The 27,549-nt window shown below is 47.2% G+C and overlaps 1 protein-coding gene across 1 annotated transcript in view; it reads right to left on the bottom strand.

Moving 5' to 3' along the window:
- CACNA1B (calcium voltage-gated channel subunit alpha1 B) overlaps nucleotides 1-27,549 on the bottom strand; it is a 509,994-nt gene that overhangs the window by 287,352 nt on the left and 195,093 nt on the right. The window contains exons 4-6 of the mRNA XM_065571905.1: nucleotides 24,548-24,639; nucleotides 19,673-19,825; nucleotides 10,925-11,112 (exon numbers count right to left, since the gene is read on the bottom strand). Of these exons, the coding sequence (XP_065427977.1) occupies nucleotides 10,925-11,112; nucleotides 19,673-19,825; nucleotides 24,548-24,639 (433 nt within the window). The remainder of the gene's footprint in view (nucleotides 1-10,924; nucleotides 11,113-19,672; nucleotides 19,826-24,547; nucleotides 24,640-27,549) is intronic.

Below are 27,549 nucleotides of genomic sequence, written 5' to 3'. Positions count from 1 at the left end.
TCAATCCACTTCTACCTTCCTTTGAGGGTAATTTTTCTTTTCTCAGCTACAAATCTGATGGCTCTCACAGCCTAGGCTGGTCATGCTCAAATCCTCCCTGACAGACATCCCAGCAACACCCCCAGACTCTAGGACTCACAGTTTGGTTTAGTGATGGGCAAACCTCAAACAATGTGTCTTTTAGGTTCATCTGAAAGAAGTACCCAAAAGTCTAGAGATGCTTATCTGAGCTATGGAAACATAACTGGGTCTAAAGTCTCATGAGCACAGATTCTCTCCCCAAATTCCAGGGACTTCTGCCTTCGTTGGGCTGGAAATAGACTGAGAACAAATTTTCTCATTGTATTTTGATCCTTCCACTTCCATTTCTAACATGAACCAGGAAATTCAGAGATACAGGGAGAAATGAAAAATAGGACCAAGTTAATCAAAAGCCATTCTCAAGCCCACTAAAGGTTGGGTTCAAATTAGGCTCAAGTTTTGGGTCAATTCTGATTTTTTTTTTTGAACCACAAGGCACATATTCGCATAGCAGTTCAGCCCTAGTAGTTCACAGATACGAAATATCTATTGGTCACTGGTATTAGGCAGGAGAAACAGATGTTGCACTTACAAGAAATATTACAATCTCTCCTTATTGAGAGAGAGAGAGAGAAATTTGAAATTGTGTGTGTTCTGCAGGACATTCCATATCTTGCAGGGCAAACTCCCCTGAATAGCTTTAAGCGCCTGTAAATATATATATATATATATATATATATATATATATATATATATATATATATATATATATATCCTACATGAAATCCTGGCCCTACTGAAGTCAATGGCAAAGCTCACATAGATTTCAATGGGGCCAGGATGTCACCCAGGACGGGTGAAAGTACTAGGTTCCAGGACTTGCACACCACCTCAGTGTTGCTATTTATTTCCTGTTAAGTGTAGCACAGGGATTTCTCAACCTGAAGCTCGTGGGCAGGTGGCAGGGGAGTTGCCATCACCTCGCCTTTGCAAAATGAGAGTGGGGTCTGCCTAGAACCTGGAAAGAGATGGAGGAAGGAGTCCTGGTATGGAAGAGAGCAAGAACCACTGATGTCACACAAGAGAAGGAGACAAACAGAAATGACTCTCCTACTCCCGGTGGAAAACATACACCATAGAATTGTAGGACTGGAAGATACCTTGAGAGGTCACCTCGTCCAGTCCCCTGCACTTTGGCAGGACTAAACATTATCTAGACCATCTCTGACTGGTGTTTGTCTAACCTCCCCAGGCAAGTTATTCCAGTGCTTAACCACTCTGACAGTTAGGAAGTTTTTCCTAATGTCCAATCTAAACCGCCTTTGCTGCAATTTAAGCCTATTGCTTCTTGTCCCATCCTCAGAGGTTAAGAAGAACAATTCTTCTCCCACCTCCTTAGAATCATAGAATATCAGGGTTGGAAGGAATCTCAGGAGGTCATCTAGTCCAACCCCCTGCTCAAATCAGGACCAATCCCCAACTACATCAAATCCTTGTAACAACCTTTTATGTACCTGAAAACTGTTATGTTCCCCCTCAGTCTTCTCTTCTCCACACTAAACAAATCCAATTTTTTCAATCTAGGTCATGTTTTCTAGACCTTTAATCATTTTTGTTGCTCTTCTCTAGACTTTCTCAAATTTGTCCACATCTTTCCTGAAATGTGGCACCCAAAACAGGACACAATACTCCAGTTGAGGCCTAATCAGCACAGAGGAGAGCGGAAGAATTACTTCTGGTGTCTTGCTTATAGCACTCCTGCTAACACATCCCAGAATGATGTTTGCTTTTTTTGCAACAGTGTTACACATATTTAGCTTGTGATCCACTATGACCCCCAGATCCCTTTCTGCAGTACTTCTTCCTAGGCAGTCATTTCCCATTTTGTATGGAAAAGTCCTATAGAATTTGACAGGGAGAAAGCCAACAGGATTCTGTAGAAATGTAATTGGGTGCTATAAACCCCATAGTAGTTAGTAGAAGATGACATCCCTTTGAATAGTAGATGCTTTTTAAATATCCTGTAGAATTTTATAGCAGGGATAGAATGCTCTATTGTACTCTCCAGGATGGTTCAAAAATTTGACAGTAAGATTACTAAATAGAGGTTTTGAATCAAGGTTGGATTTTTTTCTAAACAATCTGCTCTAGGAATTATTGTGGGGCAGGTGTCTGGCCTGTGTGGTACAGGAGGTCAGACTAGATGATCACAATGGTCCTTTCTGGCCTTGCAATCTATGAATTCACTACGGCCCATTAAATGCTGCAGGACTTTTCTACGAGAGCCTATATTGAGCCCACAAACTCATTTCATATGGTGGCCACTGAACGTATGGTAAAAAAACCCCATATAATGTCTGTGTGCCATTCCATACTATATTTGTGACATGGAGTAGAAGACAATGACCTCTTGAGGTCCCTTCCACCCTACATTTCTATGATTCTATACTATACACATTTTAAAGAGGTAAAGAACTGTACCCAAGGATATTGTAACTAATTCTAGAACTAGGGGTGGAGAAAGACCTGATAAGAACAATCCTGCATGAGCAGGATGACCTGAGTACTTTGTCTAGTCTAGTTTGAAATAACTCCAGCAACAGAGCTCCCGTGTTTCTCAGGGGACACTATTCTACTGTCTACTGAACCTCACGGCTAAGAAGTTTTTTTCCCCTGATATTCAACCTCAGTTTTCCTTTCCCCGGTCTCATCACATTGTTCTTATTTGCATCCCCTTCATCCTTCCTTGGTTTCCTTCTGGGCTCTCAGAATAATCCACTTATAGCAAAACAATATCCTCTTCTGTCTTGGGGAGTGATTTATTCAATCTAGTTCAGCTCCCCGAAGTGAGGTCCTTTTGACACCCCCCCCAGGTTCAGGGTTTCACAGACCTCCTTCTGGGGCTGAGAGAGTCCTGCCCTCCCCCACCAGCCCACAAACTCACCCTTCAAGGTTTCACAGCCCTCCTTCTGGGAACCAGGAGCTAGCAGATTCCTCCTCCTTGATAGGGCTTGGAGCATCCTTTTGAGATTCTCCCACTCAGTCATCTCACCACCACCATAATCCTCTTCAGGTGGATCTAATAACCCCGAACCTTTATCTGGGCCAGCTGAAAGAGAGGGGGGAGGGAACTTTGCCCTGCCACTCTACAAGGCTCCTGGTCCTAGGCCCTTAAAGAAAAAGTGGTTTTGGTTTTTCCCTCACCTTCCCTCTGCCAGACAAACTATAACCCAGGACTGCTTCATTTCCTTCCCTTGATACATGGAACACGATAACTCAAACTACCACCCCCCTGGCCTTAAAGGGTCAGTATCCCATTACAATTCCCCTTTTACAGATGGGGAAACCAAGGCAGAGGTGAAAGAGTTTGCCCCAAGACACACAGTTATTTGGGAGCAGAACCCAGGGCACTTGCTGTGTACTCACTCCTCCATGCTATGCTTCAATAAGAGTCTTCAATAGAAATTAAACCTCAGTCCACAGGATCAAATTTAGGTCCCACGCAACTCACTTTCCATAGAAGAGACCTGGAAAAGCAAGGCCTTGTCCACCCTGCATACTGTCTCCTGTGCTGCCCCTCATACTTGGAAGGAGCTCCCTCTAAATAGCTGCACTCCCTGTAAACATTGGCACAACTAACTCATTCTCCTTAAAACTTTCCTTCGTTGTGGTGCCAACAAAAAGCTTGACAATGGTGAGGCTGGTGGTGCAGCAAGATCACTGTCCATCATGCTGACCAATATTGTCTCAAATGTTTCCTCTTGGTCCCCCCGATCTGCCTCCCTGTATCCACTCACTGTCTTGTCTTCTTCTTACATTGTAAGCTCTTTGGGCAGGGACCATCTTTTTAGCTGGCGTTTGTACAGGGCCTAGCTCAGTGGGGTCCTTTGTCCATGACTAGGACTCCTGGACTCTATGTTGGGTAATAATTTTATTCTAAAGATCCTATGGAACATTTAGCAAGAGTAGAGGTTTGCTCTGATGTCCTTGTTCAAAACTCCCTGTCCCGGACTGTTTGCTGGTTGGTTTCCAATCCCCACCCCACAGGAGGCCGTACTTCAGTGGTGCTGTATGGTGTGTACCCGTATATAATTTGTAAAGCACTTTAGGATGAAAGGAGCCATGTACATTATTATAAACACTTCTAGGCAGTTATCTTAATCCTCTTGAGCAATCATTTAGCCAAGCTATACACATTAAGTTCTTTTAATCTTCAGTCCCTCCAGCCTCTTAATTCTTGTTCTCCAAGTTTCCTCCAATGTAATGATGTGTATCTAGTACCAAGGTGCCCAGAACAGTAGGCAGTATTCTACTAGGAGATACAGTCACATCTGTGCTATACAGAGAAAACCTATGGCTTCCAGGGAACAATGTTATTCTGTATTTCAGCAGGCTACTCTCACAGTAAGGTACCACCCTGGATGAGTAAAGGTTTCAGAATCTGGCCATATGTTACGGAGGAATCTCTGTGGTCCCATCTGTACTCTATCATCTTCCCACCTTCTACATAATGTGACCCCGTGCTACAACAGAGAAAAGTTTCAAGTCCATCTTCTCAATGAGCCACAAAGAAAAGGCGGCGGGCTGTGACAAGGGAAACTGGTTCCCGAGTCCATGTTGAGAACACATGTTCTGCCACGGTGGGGAAAATGGTTATGGCACGTTAGTCTTCCAACCCATTTAAAACAGTGTAATGGCGGTGTAGATGGGCTCAGTGTATGCTTTAATCATGTTCTCAGATTATGCTGAGGCCTTGGGGTTCTTTCAGTAGGAGAGAATTTTGGCTCTGCTCTTTGCGGGAGAAAAGATGGTTCCCCGTCATTAGCACCACAAGACAAAGGGACGGTTTCTAAATCATCTGTTGCTCTCTAAACTCACAGCAGCTTTCTGGCTGGGTGCAGGCCACAGCTGGTGAGCCTGCAGTATGCAGAAGGGCTTGTTTGGAGCGATTACTCTGCTGTTATTGTGCTACTGTTTCAGAAATGAGCTTCCCCCAGCTTATTCTTAAAGCATTTTACCTGATTGATGCTTTAATCTCTTTGCCTCAAGCATAAATCACTTTCCACATAAAGTCTTGCTAGAAAGCTTTCATTGACTCCAATTAAAGGGAAACTCCCATAAAAGCATAACCGGCAGATGAGTGAGGCAAAGAGGGAAAGACATTTTTGCAGTCCATCAAAACCTGAGAGCCGCCCCCTTGCCTTTATAAGTCCTCCGTTTATTATCATGGAGAGGGGTTTAAGGATTTCCAAGCCAGTCTTATCTATCACGAAGCCCTGCCTTCTGCCTGCTGTGTTACTCTCGAAGAACCCGTGGGAAGGTCATGTCCATATCAGATGTGAAGTCAGCACCATCCTTTAGAAACACTTAAACAGTCCACAGAACCATTGCTGCTACTAAAAAGACCCTTTGTGAAAGACCTGAGCCCAAATGGCAAACCAGACCCAAAGCGCCCTCCTTGGCTGGGGAAGTTTGTGCCTGGATTTGATCTCTGCAGGTCGTCTATCTCCAGAACAGGAAGAATCAGATCCAACCCTCCCCCCGCAAAAGCTTTGGGGAACTTCAGGTCCAAATCCCAATGCTACAGCTCAGGCCCATCTTTCCAATGGGCTGAATCACAGCACTAAGCCTAAACAGGCCAGAACTGTGGGGTTTGGTTGCCAGCCGAGACCTGAGCTCTAGGGCTTGGGCTCCGCCAACAGGACCAATCAGTATTGGTTATTTCTATCAGCCCAAAGTTGCTTTTGGAAGGAAACCACTCCTATTCCCTGGTGACGTTAATGAGGAACTGGCTAAGCAGCTAGGATGCGAGCGATGCTCTTCTGAGTTTATGAGTGACCCTAACAATGACTTACATAGGGTAAACGCCGTACCTCTTTCCACTGCCCTCATGGTAGAGCGCAGCAGCAGCGCTGGCTGTAGCCGAGAAATATGAACAGCGACAGAGTGCTATTGATCCGAAGCAATCAAACAATCAATCCGCTTGCTTTTCAGGAGGAAACGGCCCTCCAAGCTCATTGCAACCTCAACTTCCCCATAATGGCCTTGGGCCCCAGACTGCCCGGCAGGATAACCCACTTGCAGTCCCTAGGACGGACCCCGCTCCATGGTAGCCCATTTTAACAGCGGAAAGTGAGAGGAAAAGTAAACGGCCTTCCCAGCCCAAGTAAAACCAAAATCTAGCAGGAGCTGGAGAGTGTTCACTCAAAGGCAGGGGAACAGGAACAGCACTGCTGGGAACAGGGAGATGACCTTTTCGTGGCTCCTAGGCAGTTGACGGCATGAGAAGTCTCATCCCTGATTCCTTACAAAAGCAAACTCATACTTGTACCTCCCTGGAGGCTCATCTCAGGATCTCACACCACTTTGCAAATATTAATTAAGCATCACAACAAAAAGGGGATCCACGACTTGGCCAAGGCGAAAAACCTGCATCCAGGGGCTGGCAGGTTCACCTGGGGAAAGCAGACCAGACCAGAAGGTTGGTCTCCTATCAGGACATGCTCCACGCTTTTAAAGTCCTAATCTACCCTCACCTGTCCCAGCCCAGAAACCTTCTCCTCCCTGGCAGAATGCCCAAAGAACAAAGCAAACTCCTTAACCAATAACCAGGCCCTCAATATGTTCCGGGGGAGGGGAGGAAAGAGGGGCAGACTAGGCTCTGCAAGGTAGAAGCCACGTCTTACTCTGCTTCTTAAAGCGTTGGATAGATTATGGAGCTATGTACTGCACATGCTCATTATTAACAAACCAGAGAAAATATCCAGGCGTCTCCTGTTTTGCATTTTAGGCACACGGGCAGGGAAGAGTGGGTCACAATATGGGGCTGGCAGTCCAGAGACATGGCTTCAGTCCTTGAGTTTGGGCTCTGCCCTAGAGGTAGCTGTAGTCTAATGGACTGAGCATGGGGCAATGAGTCAGCATGATTTAGATTCTGCTATTGACTCATCTTGGACAACTCATTGTCTTGCTCTATACTTCATTTCCCCTCCTCTATCTAGTGAGGATCACGACCCTCCCACCCTCCCTTTGTAACGTGCTTGTAGAGCGATGGATACAAAAGGCAGTGTCCTTCTGGCTCACTTCCACACTCTAGACTCAGCCAGCGCAGGCAGCAAAGACTACAGAATAGCTGGTACGCAGCTGGGTTGGTTGGAGCCGCAGGCTTTGATGGGCTGGGTACTCTCTGTTGTGCACAGTCTGATAGTTGCATCACTGCACATTTGCTCTGATGAGCTTAGTGTCTCTGTTGTATGTTTCTAAATTATACGAGTAGGCACTGGGGGAAACGAAAGGAAAACTATGCCATTACAAAAACAAGAAAGGAGACCGGTGGCACCTGAAGAAGTGGGTTTTTTACCCACGAAAGCTTATGCCCAAATAAATCTGTTAGTCTTTAAGGTGCCATCGGACTCCGCGTTGTTTTTGTGGATACAGACTAATTCGGCTACCCCTCTGATACTAAGCAATTACAAAACAACAAACCAGATGGATCTTCCCTTTTCTCTTCTCTTATCCTTCCCCCACCTTTTCACTCTGCTGCTACCCTGTGAACAGCACAGCTCACTAGTAAGTGATAGGAGTGTACCATCAGAGGGATATAGGGGATGCAGCTGGCAGAGGGACAGGGACAGTAACGCCTCACTTAACATTGTATTTATGTTCCTGAAAAATGCAACTTTAAGAGAAACAATGTTAAATGAATCCAATTTTCCCATAAGATTTAATGTAAATGTGGGGGGTTAGGTTCCAAGGAAATTTTTTTGAGGCAGACAAAAGACATTATATACTGTACAGTTGGGAAGTGCCCCAGGCTTACCCCACACAGGCACAGCCCGCTGCAGGCAAGAACACTAGGAAACACCTTTGCAGCAGCAGCGGCAGCTTCCCCGGAGAAGAACAGGCTTGGACTTTGCCAGGAATGCTCTAGGCCCGCCTCTTCCTGTCCCCGCTCCACGCCTGGCCCACCTCTTCCCACCCCCACTCCACCTCCTCTCCGGAGGACGCACAGCTGTTTGGCGGCGCTTAGGACTTTCTGGGAGGGAGGGGGTGTGGAGATGCAGCACTTCCCCGCTCCTGCCCCTCCCTCCCAGAAAGTCCTAAGCGCGAAGTGCTGGGAGGGAGGGGGAGGAGCGGAGAAGCCCTGCGTCTCCACTCCTCCCCCTCCCTCCCAGAAAATCCTAAACGCCACTAAACAGCTGTTTGGCGGCACTTAGGATTTTCTGGGAGGGAGGGGGAGGAGTGGAGACGCGGCGCTTCCCTGCTCCTCCCCCTCCCTCCCAGAAAGTCCTAAGCGCCGCCAAACAGCGGGAGAAGCGCTGGGAGGGAGGGGAAGGAGGCAGAGAAGCGGAACTTGTGCAATGCTCTCTTGTAAAGACGCTGCTCTTCCACAGAATCTTACAAGCAGGCAGCCAAAGGACGTTATCAGGGAGGATTGCACAACTTTAAAGGAGCATGTTCCCTAATTGAGCAGGGACGTAACATTGAAACAACGTTAAGCGGGACGACGTTAAATGAGGAGTTACTGTAATATGGAAACGGATAGACCTGGCTATCGTCTATCTAACTCTGCTTTAGTTGAATCTAGATGGCTAGGTGACTCTTTGGCCATGTTTCTCAATGGTACTTAGTCACATGCACAGAGTTAAGCATGTGTGCATTCCTGTTGAAGTCAAAGGGATATTGGATACCATGGTGATAGGCAGATGCTTAAAGTTACACACATGCTCATTGGCTTAAAGTTACACACATGCTTAAGAACCTTCCTGAATTGAGGCTTCTGATATCATGGAAACAGGCAGATCAGAAATAGGATAGAATTGTTGGAAAGAAAAACAATCCTCCATTTTTGAACTGTCCATGGTTGCATTTGTGCTCCCACAGGAATGACAGCGTCACAGCCTAAGAAACATTGTCTTCAGCCATTCACAGAGCCTCCCACTTGTAGGTGATGGGAAATCCACCTGACATCTAAGGCTTAACCAGGGATAAGCGGCTGGGGCTTATTGCTCCACAGACAAGAACTGCAGCATCCAAATCACGTTTGCACAGCCAATGCTTGCTGCCCCAGATCAATGTATCGGTTTCCAATTAGGTTAATGGTACTGCAATAACTTCAAAGCAACCCCAAATCAATTCCAATAGCCCACTCTGCTCCCTGCATGCTAGACAAAAGGCAGGCTGGAGGAAGATGATCTAATATGCCATTTATTGATTAATAAGTCAAAACCAGGACTCTAATGGGCTTTTCACATGATTGTTGATTGTGGAGAGAAGAGAAAGGGTCAGTGAATGGGTCTGGGGGGACTGGTTGTGTGATGAAATAGGCAGGGAGTGGAGGGGGGAACACGGCTGGGAAGTGAGGCCTTCCCTCCACCTCGCGGTTGCAGACTTCTGCGACCGATCTAAATGGGCCGGCGATTGTCGAGAAATGAAGACTTGTGCAATGAAAAGAGAAGGGAATAAATGAGATGTATCAGCTTCAAATAAAGCAGAATTGCACCTTACAGTTTACCGTGTTTGCTGCTAACCATGCTGTCATAGAAATATCCAGAGGGAAGGGGTCCCATAGCCCAGAATTAAATGGTTTTTAAAACACTGAGCCCAACTAAAGTCTTCTCATAGGTCACTGGCTGTGCCCATTCCAATAATGCTCAGTAAATGCAATTGTCTGACTCTTTCCCTTATGTCTAAATTCCATTCCACGATAAGCAATAAAGCCCATTAGGCCTGTAAAGAAGGAGGTTGCAGCACTTCTGGAGTGGTTACAAGTCACATCGCTTTTGGCCTCATGCTTTATAGCACTACTCAAGGCACCCTATAAACGTCTCCCTGCCCCGAAGCGTGCTGCTGCATTGGCTATTATCACACAAACCCCTCAATTAAATACAAAACATTTCGGTGTCACTAGCACTCATGAGCGTGTTCTACAACCAGCGTGCTCTACTCCCTTGTGCCGAGTGCAGTCACTTACACGGCACAAAGAGGGTTCAAAACTGCTGGAAAATACTCTCAGATCTAAACTGTAGCCTTTTGTACCCACTTTGCACACGTGTAAATGACTAAACAAAGTGCAAGGCAATAAAGGTTCAGACCCAAAAGACCACATTCATCCTGGGTGCAGCTCCGCCCAAGCCAGTGGAGATACGGCAGGTAAGAATGTGGCTTGTAAAATGCTCCCAGAATAACCCAAACCAGCCCTCCATTTGAGACCATCATCTACCTATGTTCCTTCAAGCATGTTACAATACACAGCACTAGGTGTATGGGAAACCCCTTAGATACAAGAGACGAATGTCAAGGAGTCACTGATTGTGCCACTTCTATTAGGCCTTTGATGAAATATATTCTATAAGAAATAGTGAGGATGGACTCAACGCTTGGAGTTCCTACAATGGGATAAACCCATTTGGTGTGAAACTGCATCAGTACATTGCAATGTAACCTGATGACATTTTGGCATGGTATCATCATGGTGAATCAAAAGTCACTACATAGGTATGCAAATACAAGGAATGCTGCCTCAAAATGCCATCTCTCTGGACTGCGATAATGATTGGTAGGACCCGTAAAGGTTTATAAGGCATCAAGGAATGTCCTACAAAGCACAGTGCTCGCGGGCCACAGGACTGCCTTAAGAAAATTGGGATAGTCCCAATACTATAGTCCCAAAAAAGGCTGGGCTGAGGGCTATTGATGGAAAAACACCAACCAGCTGATGTGTTTTGCAGTTCAAGCCAGAATTCTAATCCTATCCCAGTAAGAATGAACCACTGACAAGTTCCTCCTTGTTTTGTTCTCCACACTGGGAATCTGTGCGAAGCCTGCCCCCGCAGTGGACTAGAAAAACGCAATTCATACATCGCCCGGAGATCTCTTTGTGGATATTGTCTGTGATACTCACATTGTAGAGGATGTCAGTCCAGCCCTCCATGGTGATGCACTGGAAGACAGTTAGCACAGCAAACAGAATATTGTCAAAGTTGGTGATTCCATAGTTGGGGCCTGGCCAGTATTTCCTGCATGTGGTTCCATTCTCACATTGCCTGGCCGGGGGATCCTCTCCACAAGGAAAATCTCCCACCTCCTCACCTGCAGAGACAAGAGGGGTGGGGGAGGGAAACAGTTATTGATCAAAGACTCCCAAACATACCGGTATCACTGAGCTCTCACCAAACTGCTTCCAGGAGAAGCAGGGTCTGCTTCTCATTTACGGTTCCTTTATGCTACTCTGGGATCTTAAAGTGGGTGTAGCTATAATGTATGCCCACATAAGGCCCTTTACATTGCCAGGGGTGTGTGATAGGGGCTTGAGTGACAGTGTAAATGAAAATCAGGCCCCATGTGTCCAAAACCTAGAGCTCACAACGGTGTCAGTGCCATATTTGGGGCCCCAACTGAGCAATACTATAGCGTTAATAGTCAGAGTAGACCAAGGAGATGCCCTTGATTTAAAGCAGAATGAATACTGTGATTCAGGGACATACTGTAATGTGTAGAAAAGTGCTAAGTATTAACATTACTACTATTGTATTAGGTCTATTGTGTCATAGAATCCTAGAATCTCAGGGTTGGAAGGGACCTCAGAAGGTATCTAGTCCAACCCCCTGCTCAAAGCAGGACCAATCCCCAGACAGATGTTGGCCCCAGATCCCTAAGTAGCCCCCTCAAGGATTGAACTCATAACCCTGGGTTTAGCAGGCCAATGCTCAAACCACTGAGCTATCCCCTCCCCAGTGATGATAGACAGAAACACAAAGATTATGAGGCAGGTTCTCTGGTCTGCTAAGGCCACTTAGCACAGCAGCTGTCCCAGCAGAAGGGGCGGGAGGGAGAATGTTGAGGGTGTTCCAAGGGCGAGGTCGTGAAGGGAGGGGCAGAGCAAAGCTAAACCCCATCCTATATAGTGTATGTTTACTCTTCTCGAGCTGGGAATCACTCCCCAAGCTCGGAGACAGACCCACGCTAGCTCTGATCTAGCTAGCATGCTGAAACCAGACGTGTAGCCATGGCGGTGGGAGGGCCTAGCAGCCCCGAGTGTGATCCCGCCCAGGAGAGGAGCTACGCACTCAGACGGCTAGCCCATCCCACCGCTCACGCCGCCCGCTAACTTGATCAGAGCTAGTGTGGGCATGTCTACTCAAGCTGGACATAGATCTCCAGCGTGAAGTGAAACTATACCCATAGGTACAAGGAGTGCCTAATGCCAGCGGTGAAAGTTAGAGCTGCACCTAAACGGCTCTAACTTTTCTCTGGGACCAGACAGTAGGACAGAGAGGAGAACTGAGCCCTGTAACTTCAGCAATGCAGGCCAGAGGCTCATGCTACCATAGTCTGTGTAGCACAGCTGAGAGCATGCTAACCTCTGGGACCGAAGGCAGTGGGTTCATGTCTCTTAGCAAGTTTTGTGCTCCTCCCCAGTACAAAGAAGGCAATGCTGAACTGCTGTAGGGGCCATCAACAGAGGCTCTGGGGCCAGGGCATACCAATTCCCTCCTGGCCCATGTTGGAGAGTGTAGAGGAGGAGGCTGGCATGCCCTTTCCAATGCGACTTCTCTCATTGAAACAGGTTTTCATGTCCATGGCTGCCAAGTGCTGAACACAGAATGGACTGTAAGCCCTTGGGGATGGGACTGTCACTATGTTACATGTTTGTACAGAGTCTAGCGCAGTGGGGGCCCCGGCTCCAGGCACCACCACAATACAAATAATAAACGAACTACTACTAATGGCTGCTCTGCTGGTCCTACACAATCACTGCAGTCGTCATCCGTATTTAATTCATTTGCAAAGCGACCCTGAGTACGAAACACAGTCTCTGTTCTATGGTGGTTGTCCTCCAGCCCTACTGAAGGTGAAGGTAAAGACTTCTACCACTCAGGAAGACCTTCGAGGATGTATGGAAAGGGTGCGCTAGCTCACCTGAGACAAGACCAGAAATATCCACTCAGCGTCGTGAATAAGCAAAGAATGATGGATTCCCCCATCCCACTGGCTCTGAGCAAGGTCAGAAATAGCAATTTGTTGTCATGACTAAGCAAAGATCGACCACCTGTCAGGTAGACACTCAAACCCCCTCCTCTCCCACCAAAAATTAAAGTCACTTAATATCCATATTCCTCTTGGTTTCCATGCTTACTGTTATCTAGAGCAGTTATTACTCTGCCGCCTTGCAGTTGATGGAGAAGCTTTGGGAGCCCAGGGCTGGATTTTCAAAGTAAATAAACTCACCAGGCCACGTTTTTCATTTACACGAAGGCCCCTTTATAACACTCTGGCAGAGGAAAAGGTCCTTACAGAAAGACACCGCGAGGGCAGGGGCAATGAGAATCGGACTTTACTAAATCAAATTCACTGAAGGGGGAAAAAATCAGTAATAACAATAATTAAATAATAATAATGATTACACAGAAAGAAGCCTGCAGAGGAAAGTCTGGCAGCCTGGCTCTGTGGTATTTCACAATACAGTGTGTGCAAGCAACCTTTTCCCATCTCACCAGCCCTTTACTACAAGGTTTTGCCCTCAGGCTCCCGTGTGGGTCGCTTTGGCTCTTGTAATGGATGTTGAAGGGTTTACTGAGGCAAGGCAGCAAGAAGAAAGAAGAAAATAAAGTCTTTGAGGACAATTCTCCAGGGGCCCCTTGGAAAAGCGCGGCCAGCTTTCTGACGTTTGGCCTTTTGTTACAAGGTAATCCTTTCTAAAGGCAATGAACATCTATTACTACATGTATTGATTACCTTATGAGCAGGAGACATGACAAACAAGTCGGGTCTTCTAAAGTCCATGTGAAAAAGAGAGTGCAGGGGAGGGAATCGGAATTAGCTATTCCACTTACTATTTTTTTTAAAAAGTTTGCAAAGTGATGCGGCCAAATTATCATCATTTGCATCCCAGTAATGACTTACCGGCTGCAACTGAGATTAGGGCCCCATTGTGCTAGGAGCTGTACATGGCACAGCCTAGAGTAGGGCTCTGCAAATCAGTGAATATGCTTGTTTCAGACATGCTGAAATGAAGAGTTTTGACATTTCTGAAGACATTTCCTTTTTTCCCCCCTGACAAATAATTTGGCAAAATCACTCCAAATTCTCAAATTGTTTCAGTCATCCTGAATCTGCATTGTTTGGTGAAAAAAGGGATCACAAGAAATATTTTCACCCAGCTCAAGTCTAGAGTTCTTGTAACTGAATACTAGTTAACTCAAGTTTTTAAATGCTAACCTGTTTTTAAATCCATGCCACCAAGGTTTGTCCCAGGATACAACTAAACCACAAAGGTTTGCATCACAGAACAACTGTTTGGGTCACATCTAGATTAGTCTTTTAGCAACTCAAGTTAACAATCAATCAATTAACTCAAGTTAAAACAAACCTCTAGTCTACACAAACTCAAAAGAAGAGACCCCAAAGAGTTCCCAATCTGATCTCAGTTATAAATCCAGGATAACACAATTGCTTTCAGTGGGATTATTCTGGATTTTTACACTGGTGTAACAATGCAGAATTGGCCCATAATCTCTAGTGCATGTTTCAAAGGACTAGGTAGGTGTCCAAAGGAAAATTCAGAAACGGGTGTGGTGCCTTCGTATCTCAACACAATTTTGTAGCCATAACTTCTGGAGTCAGGTAAGCAGGGAATGATGAATGAGAATATGTGCAAATGGGTGTGCATAAAAGAATTCTCTGTGTCAGCAACACATGAGTGCATGGAAGATTATGGAGAGTGGAAAATATATCACATATTCACTGAAAATCGCACACTAATGTGTGAGTCTATCTTAGACTTTTGCCTGGTTTTCACCAAAACAAAAAGTGTCTTTTCCATAAACTCAGAACAGCCCATTGTGCCATATTACTAAAGCTGTGTCGATGTGAGCCATGACATTTCCATTCATATCCCATGAGCTCACCGGCTTTCTGAATTACTGCTCTTTGCTTCTTGGTTTCCATAAGAATCCCAAGTGACTGTTTCATTTGGGGACTGGGAACAAGGCCAGGCCTGAATCCCCCTAACTCCCCAGATCCCCAGACCTACTACTGTTGCAGGGATGCAGCTCCTTGAGGAGGTTCATATTTCCACCCTGAAGTCAATGCTCAGAGCAAATGGACCTGAGCTTGTTAATGCACCTCTTCTGAGATTAGGCATTTAGGTTTAAAAGGCTGGGTTGATTAGATTAGCGGGATGCTTTGCTTTCCCTGCACACGAGGGATTCCAGATCCAGGAAACCTCGCCCGCTGCCTTTTCAGAAATGCAGCGAGGAGGGGAGGAGAGAGAACTGGGTAGAATCAATTTCTGTAATTCATCTGTAGATGAACACATTAACCACAGCGCAGAGAGCTGCGTGGTGCCCTTTAACAGCGACTCCTTCATATGCTGGTAAGGTGGAGGCTTTAAGGAGGTCATAACCTTCATTCTGGAGCTGGCCCTGCTTCCCTCCTGTCGAGATGCCAGATGTCATGATGTATGGTACTCACACGCTTCTGGCTGGGCTCCCAGTTCCATACTTGAGTGCTACTCCAAGAGCAGTGCTAAGCTGGGTATGTTACATCACATGCCACAAACAGGGCTCAGCCTTCCGCTTGGCCTAGAGATTTGTCAGTTATAACATCATTGTGATGTTGTCCACCAAGATGGCTCCCAAGTGACCATGAATGGGACTGTGGCTTTTTTTTTTAAAAAGAAGCTACAAACATAAAACGGGAAAAAACCCAGCAACTACCTAACACTTTCCCTCCTTTGCCCCACCCACCGAACCCGTCATGTCAGTGAGGAAAAGGCTGAGAATTCTAAGTGGTGCTTTGCCAAGGGCATAAAGAAGAGTATTACGCGATGCTTAGACCAACACCTGATCACTTGAACCTTCTGTTCCCTGGGACCCCTGGTTCTCACCTCTCCCCACCTCCGGTCTACCGCAAAACACCACCACTCTAGCCATCTTCTTTATCCAGGGCTCTCCCCTCCTCACACTCACTCGTTGGCAGTCTCCTAGTGTAACCCACCAGTGTAGACGTGTTACAGGTCTCCCTCTAGTCCGATTCACCTAGGATGTGAGTTGTTACAGCTCCCCCTTAGGGAGTGTTGGCTCTTTAGCCACTCATGATTTCCACTCTGGAGGTCCCCAGTTCAAGCCCCAGTCCGTCAGCCCAGACGACGGCTGTCTCACTACCACATCAGATCATCCTCCTCACCTGCGAGGCCCCAAACAGTCTGACTCCCACCTGTGTCTCTGCTCCCAATCCTTGCAATCGTCTATCATCTCAAACAAACATCTCCCCAATTGCATCCCCTCAATCACCCTGGAGAGCTAGGACCAGATTGTCCGCTGCCCTGACCCCACGCTGTCACTTGCACGCCAGTCATTCCCAGGTGGATTCAGGAGCTTTTCACGCTCCGTTTGCACTGGCATAAATGACTCCACATGGCACAAGGGAATGGAGAAACCAGCCCCTGAAACCTCATCCCCATTTCTATCACGTGAGCTGCAGGGTGAGCTTGGGCAAGTTACTTCCCTTCTCTGTGCCTCTATTCCTCCAGCTAGAAAATGGGGGTAAAATAGGAACAATCCTAGCTGTTATCTAGCGCTTCTCATCAGGAGATCTCAAAGCACCTTACCCAGAAGGTCAGTATCATTACTCCCATTTTACAGATGGGGAAACAGACACAAAGGGAAGTGATTTGCCCGAGGTCAGCCAGTCACACACTGACAGAGCAGGGAATAGAAATCGTGTCTCCTGAGTCCCAGCCCAGTGCTCTAACCACTAGGGAACACTGCCTCCCATGCTGCTGCTCAGAGGCCTTGTGCGTGTGTTCGATGGAAGTTATTTCTGAGCCCAGAACAGAGCTGAAAGCCCCACATCATTCAATGGCCAGGCAGCCTTTTTAAACCTATTTAAATAGCTACCCAGCTCACTTGGGGCGGGGTTGTAAGGATCATTTAACTAATAGCCGTAAAGCTCTTTGAAAAAGCAAAGCTCTATATAACTGCTTACACAGCCATCTCCGCTTGGGAAAGATCTTCCACTCCCTGGCCAGCAATATTGTTATTACCCATTTGAATTGTGGTAGCATCTCTGAGCCTCAGTCCTGGACCAGAACCCCATTGGGCTGTTGTACAAACACAGAACAAAAAGACAGGCAGCCCCTTCCCCCCCCCCAAGAGCTGTTCATTTAAACAGCTCTCTTCCCCTCCTACAAATCCTTTCTTAAAATCCATTTCTTCCAGCAATCTTCTTGCTTTCCTCTGGAGTCAGCTCTCTGCAAACCCCCTTACCTGGATCACTGTGCCAGGTTTCGCTTACCTTACACAAGAAAAGTATCTCACTCTGGGTCTGCAAAGCCCTGTGTCAATTTAAGATACTATTGTAACAGAGTTTTTACAGAATTGCCAAGGGCCTCCCAGAGCATTGGCTGGGACACTCTTTTATTATGGTTCGTATAAATCTAAATAAATAAATGCAACAGATGCTTAATGATAATCACTGGAAAGGTTTTTTAGCTTGCAAGCTCCTTGGGGTAGGAACTCTTTCCCTGTGTGATTCCACACCACCTAATACAACTGGGCACCATATTAATGAAAAGATTAAAAACTGACCGGAGGGGGAGGGGGAAGGGAGGGGAGGGGAGAAGAACACGTTCTGCATTTTTTACAGTTAAATTGCACCTCAAGCAGCTATTCTGATGTTGCACCTGCCCTTAGTTAAGGGTCTCTGGGTGTCCAGGCTCTACTCCTCTATTTTCTGGGGTTTATTACACAGTGGCAGGTAGACACGTGTCATTTTCACTGCAGGGTCCAATTTCCCATTTCCAGGCCGCAACGTTTCTTATGGCAATTGCCAGGTTTTATCCTTATCCTTTATCTGGCCTTTTATTAACATGCTGTGAGGGCGTTCTCTCTCTCTAACCACAGGTGCTGCATTGCTGATCGGACTGCGTGTAACGGCAGGGCTGACTATGGAGTCAGTGCAGCAGATGGGAGGGGTCAGCGTGTAGACACTTAGAATCATAGACTATCAGGGTTGGAAGGGACCTCAGGAGGTCATCTAGTCCCACCCCCTGCTCAAAGCAGGACCAATCCCCAGGATTTTCACAGTGCTAGCTGTGAGCACTCCGCCCGGACATGGGGTATGTTGTGCAGACTGTACACTCTGTAACAGAGCATCCTAAGGGCCCAGCCATGTCGCCCTTACAAGACACTGGTACTTAAACATCCCCGGCCATGCTCCAGCAGCCTGCATCACACTCTTCCCAAATCCCACGCAAGTGCTTCCGTAGCCACTTCCTTCTCTGTTTCCTACACGGCCCACATGGAAGACTGTGGTCATGCCATAGATTCCTCCTTCCTCTCATCTGCCATAGCCCCTCATTCTTCCCCCTCCTTCTCAGCTTCGGCCTGCTCGCACTCTACTCCCTCCTTCGTCTCTCCCTCAGCCGGGTTCGGAACCATCCCTCTGGACTTTTCTTCCTCTCTGACTGATTTTTCCATCTGCCCGTCTCTCCTCATTCACAGGGACTTCAACCATCACATCGATGGCCAGTCTTAGCTAGCAGCCTTCCAGTTCCTCTTTCTCACCAGCTCTGGACTGTCCCTCCCACTCATCTTCACGGTCACACCCTCAGCCTGCCCTTCTCAAAGCTCCATCCAGTTCTGACTTCCCTCTCTGTGAAGTCCTTCACCCCGTGTCCTCCTCCCAGAATTTTCATTTGTCTCTCTCTCTGACTTCCCTGCTGCTCGCCATCTGTCCCAACCCACGCTTCATCCTATGGTGTTGTCTCTTATCCCAGCAACCTCTAGAGATCTCACAAATAAACAGCTGCACATCAGAACCCCAATCATCTTGAAATCAAAAGTCACTGCATCCAGCCAGCGCCATGAGTGCTGGTTGCCAGTTACAATGCAAAAGTCACACACACACAAACTGAGGGCCTGAGCTGCCTCTTACACACGCTGGTGTAAACTGGGAGTAAATCCATCCAATGGAGCTACAGTGCTGGAAATGAGAGGAGAATCTATCCGGTTGCCAGTGCGCATGTGTACACCCAAGTGTTCTGCGGCACTGAGAGAAGGTGGGCCGGGAGGGAGAGAAGGAGTGGAAGGGGAAAAACGAAAACAGAGCAGGAGGGAGAAAGGGGTCTAATATAGAAGGCTGTGGTGTAATCAGCTAGAAGAAAGCCAGAAAACACAGAGGAAAATAAGAATCAGAAAACTAACTTGAATGGAAAAGAGAAATTGAAGAAGACTGAATGACCGTAGAGACAAAAACTGGAAATCGTATTAATCAAATGTTACCCACAAATTAGCCTGGAAAAAACAGAAACAGGCTCAGTACACAATAGTTTAGGACAGGAAGTGAAGAGTACTGGGCCAGGGAAGCTGCACGGACTTATAGCAGCAGAAAACTGGGCCCACTACATCCAAGTCAAACTGCAGGGTGAATAAGGGAGACAGAAGGTAATTATGCTAGCTGGAATTTTGCCAGGCTACCTCTGGGTCAAGAGGTCATCACTAGACAAGCTCCTGGACTTTGGCTTTAAGTCTCATCACAAAAAACCCTGTGGAATTCAACCACTTCCCTGAGAGACAACACTAGGCCCTCAAACGGATAACGTGTGCCCTGCTGACTTACTGAGGGAACAGCAGCAGCTCAATCTCACCTGTTTCGTTCGAGAAGCAGGTTTTATGAAACTTCCCCATGTAGAACTCCAGCCCAATGATGGCGAACATCACGATAGCAAAGAAGAGAAGCAGCCCAATCTGGAGCAAGGGCACCATGGCCTTCATGATGGACTTGAGGACAACCTGCAAACCTGTAGGAAGCAAGGAAATTATTGTAGTCAGTGACTGAAGAAAAAGGGTTTTTTTGGAGGGCAGGGGAGTTTGGATTTTTAATAAAATGCTCTGGATTGGCAATGTCCTGCAATGCCTCTTTCTTCTAGGTCATTGATTCAAAGCTCTCCCTGCTCAGTAAGGATTAAGGCTCCAAACCAGATCCCATCAAAATCTTCCAATTAGCATCAGTGGGAGCCAGGCCAGGTCCTAAAAGCTGTTCAGTGGCTCATGTGAAATGTGTTGGTGGTCTCAAGCCAGTGCCCAGAGCATGGGTCCAAATACCAAAAAAAACTACTGACATAATTGGCGTGAATTTAGCACTCTCATGTCCCACAGAGGCCAAGGAGTCAGTGGGTCAGAGAGAGCATCGTGGTAAGTCACAGTCACTTGGCCAGGTGGGGAAAAGCGAGAATGCTTTACAGCCTGGTAGTTAGCACACTCGCCGGGGAGGTGGGAGACACAACTTCAAGGCCCCACTCCAGAGATTATAATTATTGATAAAAGGTGGAACAGCTTCAAGAGGGGAGTTTGAGAAAGCCCAATACCAGAATATCCCATTTCCAAGTGTGCAAGTTTAAATGCCTACTCTACATCAGGTAGAGAGGGGAATTGAACCTGCGTCTCCCACATCCCCACTGAATGCCCTAACCTGGGGGCTAAAGCTTATAAAGGGAGCCAACATCATCACCGCCTCCTCCCCTCCTCTGTCATTTTTAGGACTCCTTTCCTTTGCTTCTGACAAAAGCCTGAAAAATCAAAACAGAATTTTTGCGGGGCCAAATGAAACATTATCGACGTTACCGACATACATAGACTTTTTCAGTTTGGTTGAAACGATTCGGCAAACGCCACGCAAATTTGCAAATCATTTCAGTCAACCCCAAGTGCATTTTTCAGTGACTAAATGATTAGTCGGAAAACTTTTGCCCTGCTTTAAGTGAGACCCATTTATAAACAAAAAGGCAGTGGTGTCACTACATTTAGTATCAGAGGGGTAGCCGTGTTAGTCTGAATCTGTAAAAAGCAACAGAGGGTCCTGTGGCACCTTTAAGACTAACAGAAGTATTGGAGCATGAGCTTTCGTGGGTGAATGCCCACTTCATCAGACGCAAGACTGACGAAGTGGGCATTCACCCACAAAAGCTTATGCTCCAATACTTCTGTTAGTCTTAAAGGTGCCACAGGACCCTCTGTTGCTTTTTACATTTAGCATACCCATCTTGCGGCTAACCAGAGGCCTGCAATCTCTGGGGCTTCCAATCTTGGGCCTTTTCACCAGCACTCAAATTCAGTTTCAATTAAAACAGGGGAGAAAAGAGGAGAAGACGAAGAGATAAAGCTGTCAGATAATTTTATGCAGATGTGCATAAGGAAAGCAATGCCCTGTTAATCACCTGTTTAAAGCTACCTTGGCTGTGGGGCCCACACTGGAGCAATGGGAATAAAGGATCATCTTTGTCCCACTGCCTTGTAAAACTTAAGTGAGGTCAACCCAGAAGTGCACAGAAAAACACTCATCTGGGCTGGGAAAAAATACAGACACATGGAGAGAGCATATTAGGACAGCATTCGGCACATCTAAGGACTGTGTGTGTATTGCAGGGGGGAAGGATTATAAAGCTCTCAGGTGCCAAAGCAGCCTTTAAATTGTATAGCAGAGCTATAGTATGTCTTAAATCTATGGCAGGGGTGGCCAACCTGAGCCTGAGAAGGAGCCAGAATTTACCAAGGTACATTGCCAAAGAGCCACAGTAATACGTCAGCAGCCCCCCCATCAGCTCCCCCCATCAGCTCCCAGTGCCTCCCACCTACTAGCAGCCCGCCAATCAGCGCCTCCCCTTCCCTCCCGATCAGCTGTTTCGTAGTGTGCAGGAGGCTGGGGGGGGAGGAGCGAGGGCACAGCAAGCTCAGGGGTGGGGGCGGGAAGGGGTGGCAGGGCCAGGGGTTGAGCAGTGAGCACCCCCCGGCACAGTGGAAAGTTGGCGCCTGTAGCTCCAACCCCGGAGTCGGTGCCTAGACAAGGAGCCGCATATTAACTTCTGAAGAGCCGCACGTGGCTCCGGAGCCACAGGTTGGCCACCCCTGATCTATGGTTATGACTCTGCTCAAGGGGCGGAAGAGTTGTGGCTGGCTGGATTAAGTTGAATGTCGGCTTTCATAAGGCATAAGTGCCCATGAAACAAAACGTGGCTGTTTTCTCGTATGTACGTATCAAAATGGGAGAATCAAAAGATTCTCTCCCACCAGATAATCAGGTTTAGAAAGTTGGCTGGGGCTCTAGAGTGTTCCATGGAAGGGTGTAATGTAGGGTTACCATACATCCTCTTTTTCCCAGACATGTCCGGCTTTTCGGCAGTCAAACCCCCATCCGGGGGGAATTGCCAAAAAGCCGAACATGTCCAGGAAAATGGCGGCTCTGCTCCTCCCCGACTCTTCGGCTCTGTTTAAGAGCCGGGCTGCCCGAGCGCTACCGGCTTCGGGCAGCCCCCGTGCCTCTGGACCCTGCACCGCCGGAGCCCGGGAGGGGAAGTGCCCGGCTGGGGGCGCAGGGTCCGGAGGCCTAGGGGCTGCCCAAAGCCCGAGCGCTACCGGCTTCACGGTTTGCCGGGCAGCCTCCAGACCCTGCGCCCCCGGCTGGGCGCTTCCCCTCCCGGGCTCCAGCTGCGCTGGGGAAGCGCCAGCCGGGGGCGCAGGGTCTCGGGGCTGCCCGGCAAACCCTGAAGCCAGTAGTGCTGGGGCAGCCCTTTCCCCGTGGCTGGGAGTGGGAGGGAGGAGGGGGCGGAGTTAGGGCGGGGAAGGGGCGGAGTTGGGCGGGTCTAGGGGTGGGGAAATGGGTGGGGCCAGGGCCCGTGGAGGGTCCTCTTTTTTTATTTATTAGATATGGTAACCCTATGTAATGTTGTGGTGATAGTGAGGTGAAATTCGCCCCTATGCAGCCAGCCAGCACACAGCATCTGTGCCACGGAAGTCCCACTCACACTCTCAGAAGAAGGCGTACGCTGGACTTATGTGGTGCATACTCCTCGTGCTGATCTCTCTGCTCAGGGATGCCTTTATGCAATGGAGAGGTGAGTTGTTCTCCTTTAAGAAACTCTCGTATCCGTGATCTCACCCTCCCTGCAGTTCCTATATGGGCTCATGGTTATTTTATTCAACTTGCTTTGGTTTTTCATATGAATTTCATGCTAGAGAAAGGTGCCGGATTTACAGCCCTGGGGAGTGGAAGCTGCTCTTCATCCACACACAGCATGGGCAATGGCAGGACAATCCTTCCCCGCACTGTCAAAGCACCTCAAGAGTGCGCTGGGAAGACGGGTCAGTCAATGGCCTAGTGGATAAAGCCCTAGACTGGGATGTAGGAGATGTGAGTTCCAATCTCAGCTCTGATTTATCAGGTGATCTTAGACAAGTCATTTCAGTTTAGTTTCCCCTCCAATGCTTTATCCTGTCTATTTACATGGCCTTGTACACTCAAAAAGCACTTGTTGATTGGTGCTTAACAGATCAAGGGCATTTCACTATGACTATTAATTTCAAAGCAGCAAAGAGTCCTGTGGCACCTTATAGACTAACAGACGTATTGGAGCATGAGCCTTCGTGGGTGAATACCCACTTCGTCAGATGCATGTAGTGGAAATTTCCAGAGGCAGGTACAAATATGCAAGCAAGAGTGAGTCAGGCTAGAGATAACGAGGTTAGTTCAATCAGGGGGGATGAGGCCCTCTTCTAGCAGTTGAGGTGTGAACACCAAGGGAGGAGAAACTGCTTTTGTAGTTGGCTAGCCATTCACAGTCTTTATTTCAAATTAATTTCAAATACAGATTAAGAAATAAAGGCCAGCTTGTCACAAGCCCTTTCCTTCTGGATGGGAAATGCCTATGTAATCTGTGCTCCCAAAAGGACACTGCTGTCTCAAATTTCCAGGCAGGGAAATGCATTCCTCATCAGCTCTGCACAGCCCCTGGTGTTCTGGCTGCAAGAAACCATCTCTGGAGCAGAGCTGAAACTCCAGGCTGCTGTTTGAGAGGAGGAGAAGGATGCTAATGAGTTAATCAAGATGAAGAGCTGAGCTTCATGTGAGTGCATCCCATTTAAAAGGGAAACAATTTCCTCTCACTGCCTCATGCTGCATGGAAAATGCTTCCGTTCCAAATTCAGCAAGGGACAAATGAACAGATATCACTAGAAGTCCCCTGTATTTCTACAGTGCCCCTCACCAGAGCATCTGGGCCCTTCAAACTAACAAAGTATCAAGTTGCCTATGGTGAAAACCTGATTATAGAGACTGTCCCTTTATCCGCCTTGCCCTTACCTGGTGTTACTTACAGGCCTGAGTAACATGGGAGGCCAGACCCTTGGGAATTCTATCACTGGGGGGGCAGAAGATTGGCAAACTTGGCATCTGGCAGTGCTTGGAGTACAGATCAAGCCCCAGAGTGAAGAAGTCTCAAGCACCAAATCTGTGACATTCCAACCCTGGGGCCTAATGTGGTAGCACTTTGCACTCCCTTTGCATAGGTGTAAATGCTGACACACGACACAGAGCAATGGAAAATCAGGTCCCAGGCCTGGAAAGCCAGGGCACCCCGTGCGATAGGAAGCAGGGAGAAGACTATATAGTCCAGAGGACACAGACCCTAACAGCCAGAGGGCCTCACTGACAACGACAATGATGTTGCAATGATTCTCGTTACACTTACTCGGGATTCCTGACACCAACTTCAAAGGTCTCAATACCCGAACGGCTCGCAGGGTTCGTAGGTCAAAATCAGTCCCAGCGGTGGCTAGAATCCTGATTTAAGACAAAAAGGGGCAGGTGTGGGGAAAGGTGAGAAAGAGAGAGAAATTGAATTAAATGTAAGTTTTCCAAAATACAAATAAATGAAGCATGATAACAAATTCAGGCCACCTAGGACTTTATGGTGGTCATTACACTGCATTCAGTAGCCAGTAAAAACATACAATGCCCCTGAGTCACATATCCCTACTACTCGAGTTAAAGGAAAATCTCCATTAGCTCTCTGCAATATAGAGCCTATGAGACACGGTTGAGCAGTTCTGATTCCATCCACTAGAGAGGAGTGTCCCATGTACACACACACACACGTACCAGTGCATTTATATAACGCAAGCTTTGCTTTTTTTTTTTTAAAAAAAATGTTTTTTACTTTTTGTTTGATCTGATTTTGATGTTTTCCATTTAATCTTGAACAATTTTACCCCCTTCAGTTACATGAGTTCAAAATTATTAACTTAGCCTTCTGGAGTTGCCTGCCTTGCTCTTTAGGAGATTGCGGAGTCACCCCACAAGATCCTGGGTGTGGGGGAGGAATTCACACAACACACAACCTTGAATTTTGAAAATTTCAGCCACCTCTATAATTGGTCCGAAAATCAGGCTAGAGGAATTATGGAAAAAAAAATTAACTTTTCTCACCCACTCCCCATCCCACCAAAAAAACCCTCCAAATTCAAAATGTTGATGACATTTTGAAATTTGCTCAATCCTCACAGTTGGGGTCATATTTTCAAGAGCTCATCTCCTATCGTGCACCTAGTATGAAATGTGCATCTAATAGGGCTCTTTTGAAAACTGGCCCCCGGTGTCCAGAAATCTGCAGGTCAATTACATCTTCGGCTGTGGGTCTCGATCTCTACCTACTGCACCAACTCCAGATGGAACCAACTATAGAGTTGGTTGAAATTTTTCAAATTCTGAAATTTCAATTGAATTTCAAAATTCAGGGAGGGGAGAAAATAGTCCAAGAAAATTTCATTTCCCCCCCTTTTCCTACCCAAGGTCTCATGGGGGAATGGGGCAGTTGGCCAGCCTCCAAATAAAGAAAGATGGCACCTTCTTCCATTTCCAGTGAGATGATAGGGGAACACATCCCTCTGTCACAGCATAAATTATCGCCTAACAAGGCTATAGTGTGAGACGCTTTATTAGAGACTCCATAATGCTGATGGTTTCTTTGAACTAAAGCAGTTCCTGTTGTGTGTGTTTACTCTATGCATGTGTAAATGTAAGTTTGGTCCAAAACACCCTACTTCAGAGAAAGGAAATCAACAAGAAAAAAAAAAGTAAAGTCTCCCTGAAAGAGCATGGTGTGAGCATCTACCCTGTAACAGTCTGCAATAACGCTGAGAACAAAATGGCTGCCATCTTGGCAGGCAGACAGTTCATAGACACTAAAGGGCATCATACACAGACAATGAAAAGGCATCACAGTTTCAGGCTATCCTGAGTGCATCACATTTCACTCCAGCACCAAGGGAAGAAAAGAGGGCAAAGGATCCAAAAGGCATCAGGAATGCAATCTTCCCTGAGCAAGGAAATTGGAACCCCTGATTGCCAGCCAACTTAGACACCCAATGCCCCCTCAATGACAAGAGTAATTATTGCAGCTCTTCCTTTGGTGTTTCAACAATGAAAATGTTAAGATCTGGGGAAGGAAGATCCCCTGTAACACACGTCCACTGAAGAAAACAGCGCAGAAAGGAAAAGCACCTCACCAACTCCCTCTTGAGTGCTCCCTTTAAAGTCATTGTAAGCAACATCCGTTAATTTTGATAGGATTGTTGTGAGGCTACTTTAACAGAGAGAACAAAAGGAAGGTGCGGATGAACTAGCCCTGCCAATGGAGTCTGCAAGACCCAATGTTACCCAGGCCCAGCCATTTTTAGCCATTCTTGCTTCCTGCCCATGCAGCCATCACTTCTGTCATTGTCTCCTTCCCAGACGGAAAAAATATCCTCGTGCACAGAGGTCAGTAAAGCAGTCTGGCCCAACATCATGCAGATGTGTTCATACACTGCCCTTTGCCACTGGAGAGCTGGGTTCAAATCCTGCCTTAGGAGAGCAATTAAGGGAGGGAAACTCTTGACAATAAAACTCTCTGCCTAGTGATCTACATAGGCCTCAAAGCTAGGCTCAAGCAGGAGAGGTTCCTATGCAACCAAAGCGTTGATGAGACAAGCCCAAGATGTTACTTCCATCATCCGTCTATGATTCTGTTGAAAGTGAGGCTCATTTTAGTCCATCCCTGAACACAGGCCCAGATCACAAACCCGCTAAGCAAGGCAGCACAATTAAACTCTCTCCAAAGGTCTTGGCTAGCAGAGGTTGTCACAAGTAGCATTAAGATGTATCACCAAAACTGTGAGAGATTCCAGCGGTTGTAATAGCATAGTGGTTGCTTTAGGTCAGGGGAGAGCTATACAAAAGCCTGGGACAGGAATAATCAAGGGTTTGGCAGACAGGACTGGGGCCTTGTCTACACCAGAAAGGGGTTGCTGGTATGGGTAGATCAGCAAACCCGCCTAGTGTAGATGCAGCTGACACAGGCAAAAGAGTGCTGTTGTCAGCATAGCTTATGCAAGTTCCCCAAATGAAATAAGCTATTACCAACACAAGGACTTTTCTGCTGTGTCGCTGCCTACAGTGGGGCTTTTGCTGGCACAGCGACACCCGCAAAATCACACCCCTGCTAGACAAAGCTATGCCTGCAGAAGTTTGCAGTGTCGCCCCGGCATGCAATACATTGGGGAGCCCAGGACTGAAGGAGCAGGAGGTGCTAAAGTCAGGATCTGAGTGCCTGGGCACAGCAGGGTGAGAGCCCCGTCCAGGCATAGCAGGGGCTGAATGAAGTGAGCTGGGGGCACCAACCCACGTTACAGCGGTCTCTAGCCCCTATGACTA

The sequence above is a fragment of the Chrysemys picta genome, chromosome 18, assembly GCF_011386835.1.
Source record: "Chrysemys picta bellii isolate R12L10 chromosome 18, ASM1138683v2, whole genome shotgun sequence".
NCBI classification, from domain to species: domain Eukaryota; kingdom Metazoa; phylum Chordata; order Testudines; family Emydidae; genus Chrysemys; species Chrysemys picta.
Note: the sequence above shows the minus strand (reverse complement) of the source record. Positions and strands in the feature narration are given on the sequence as shown.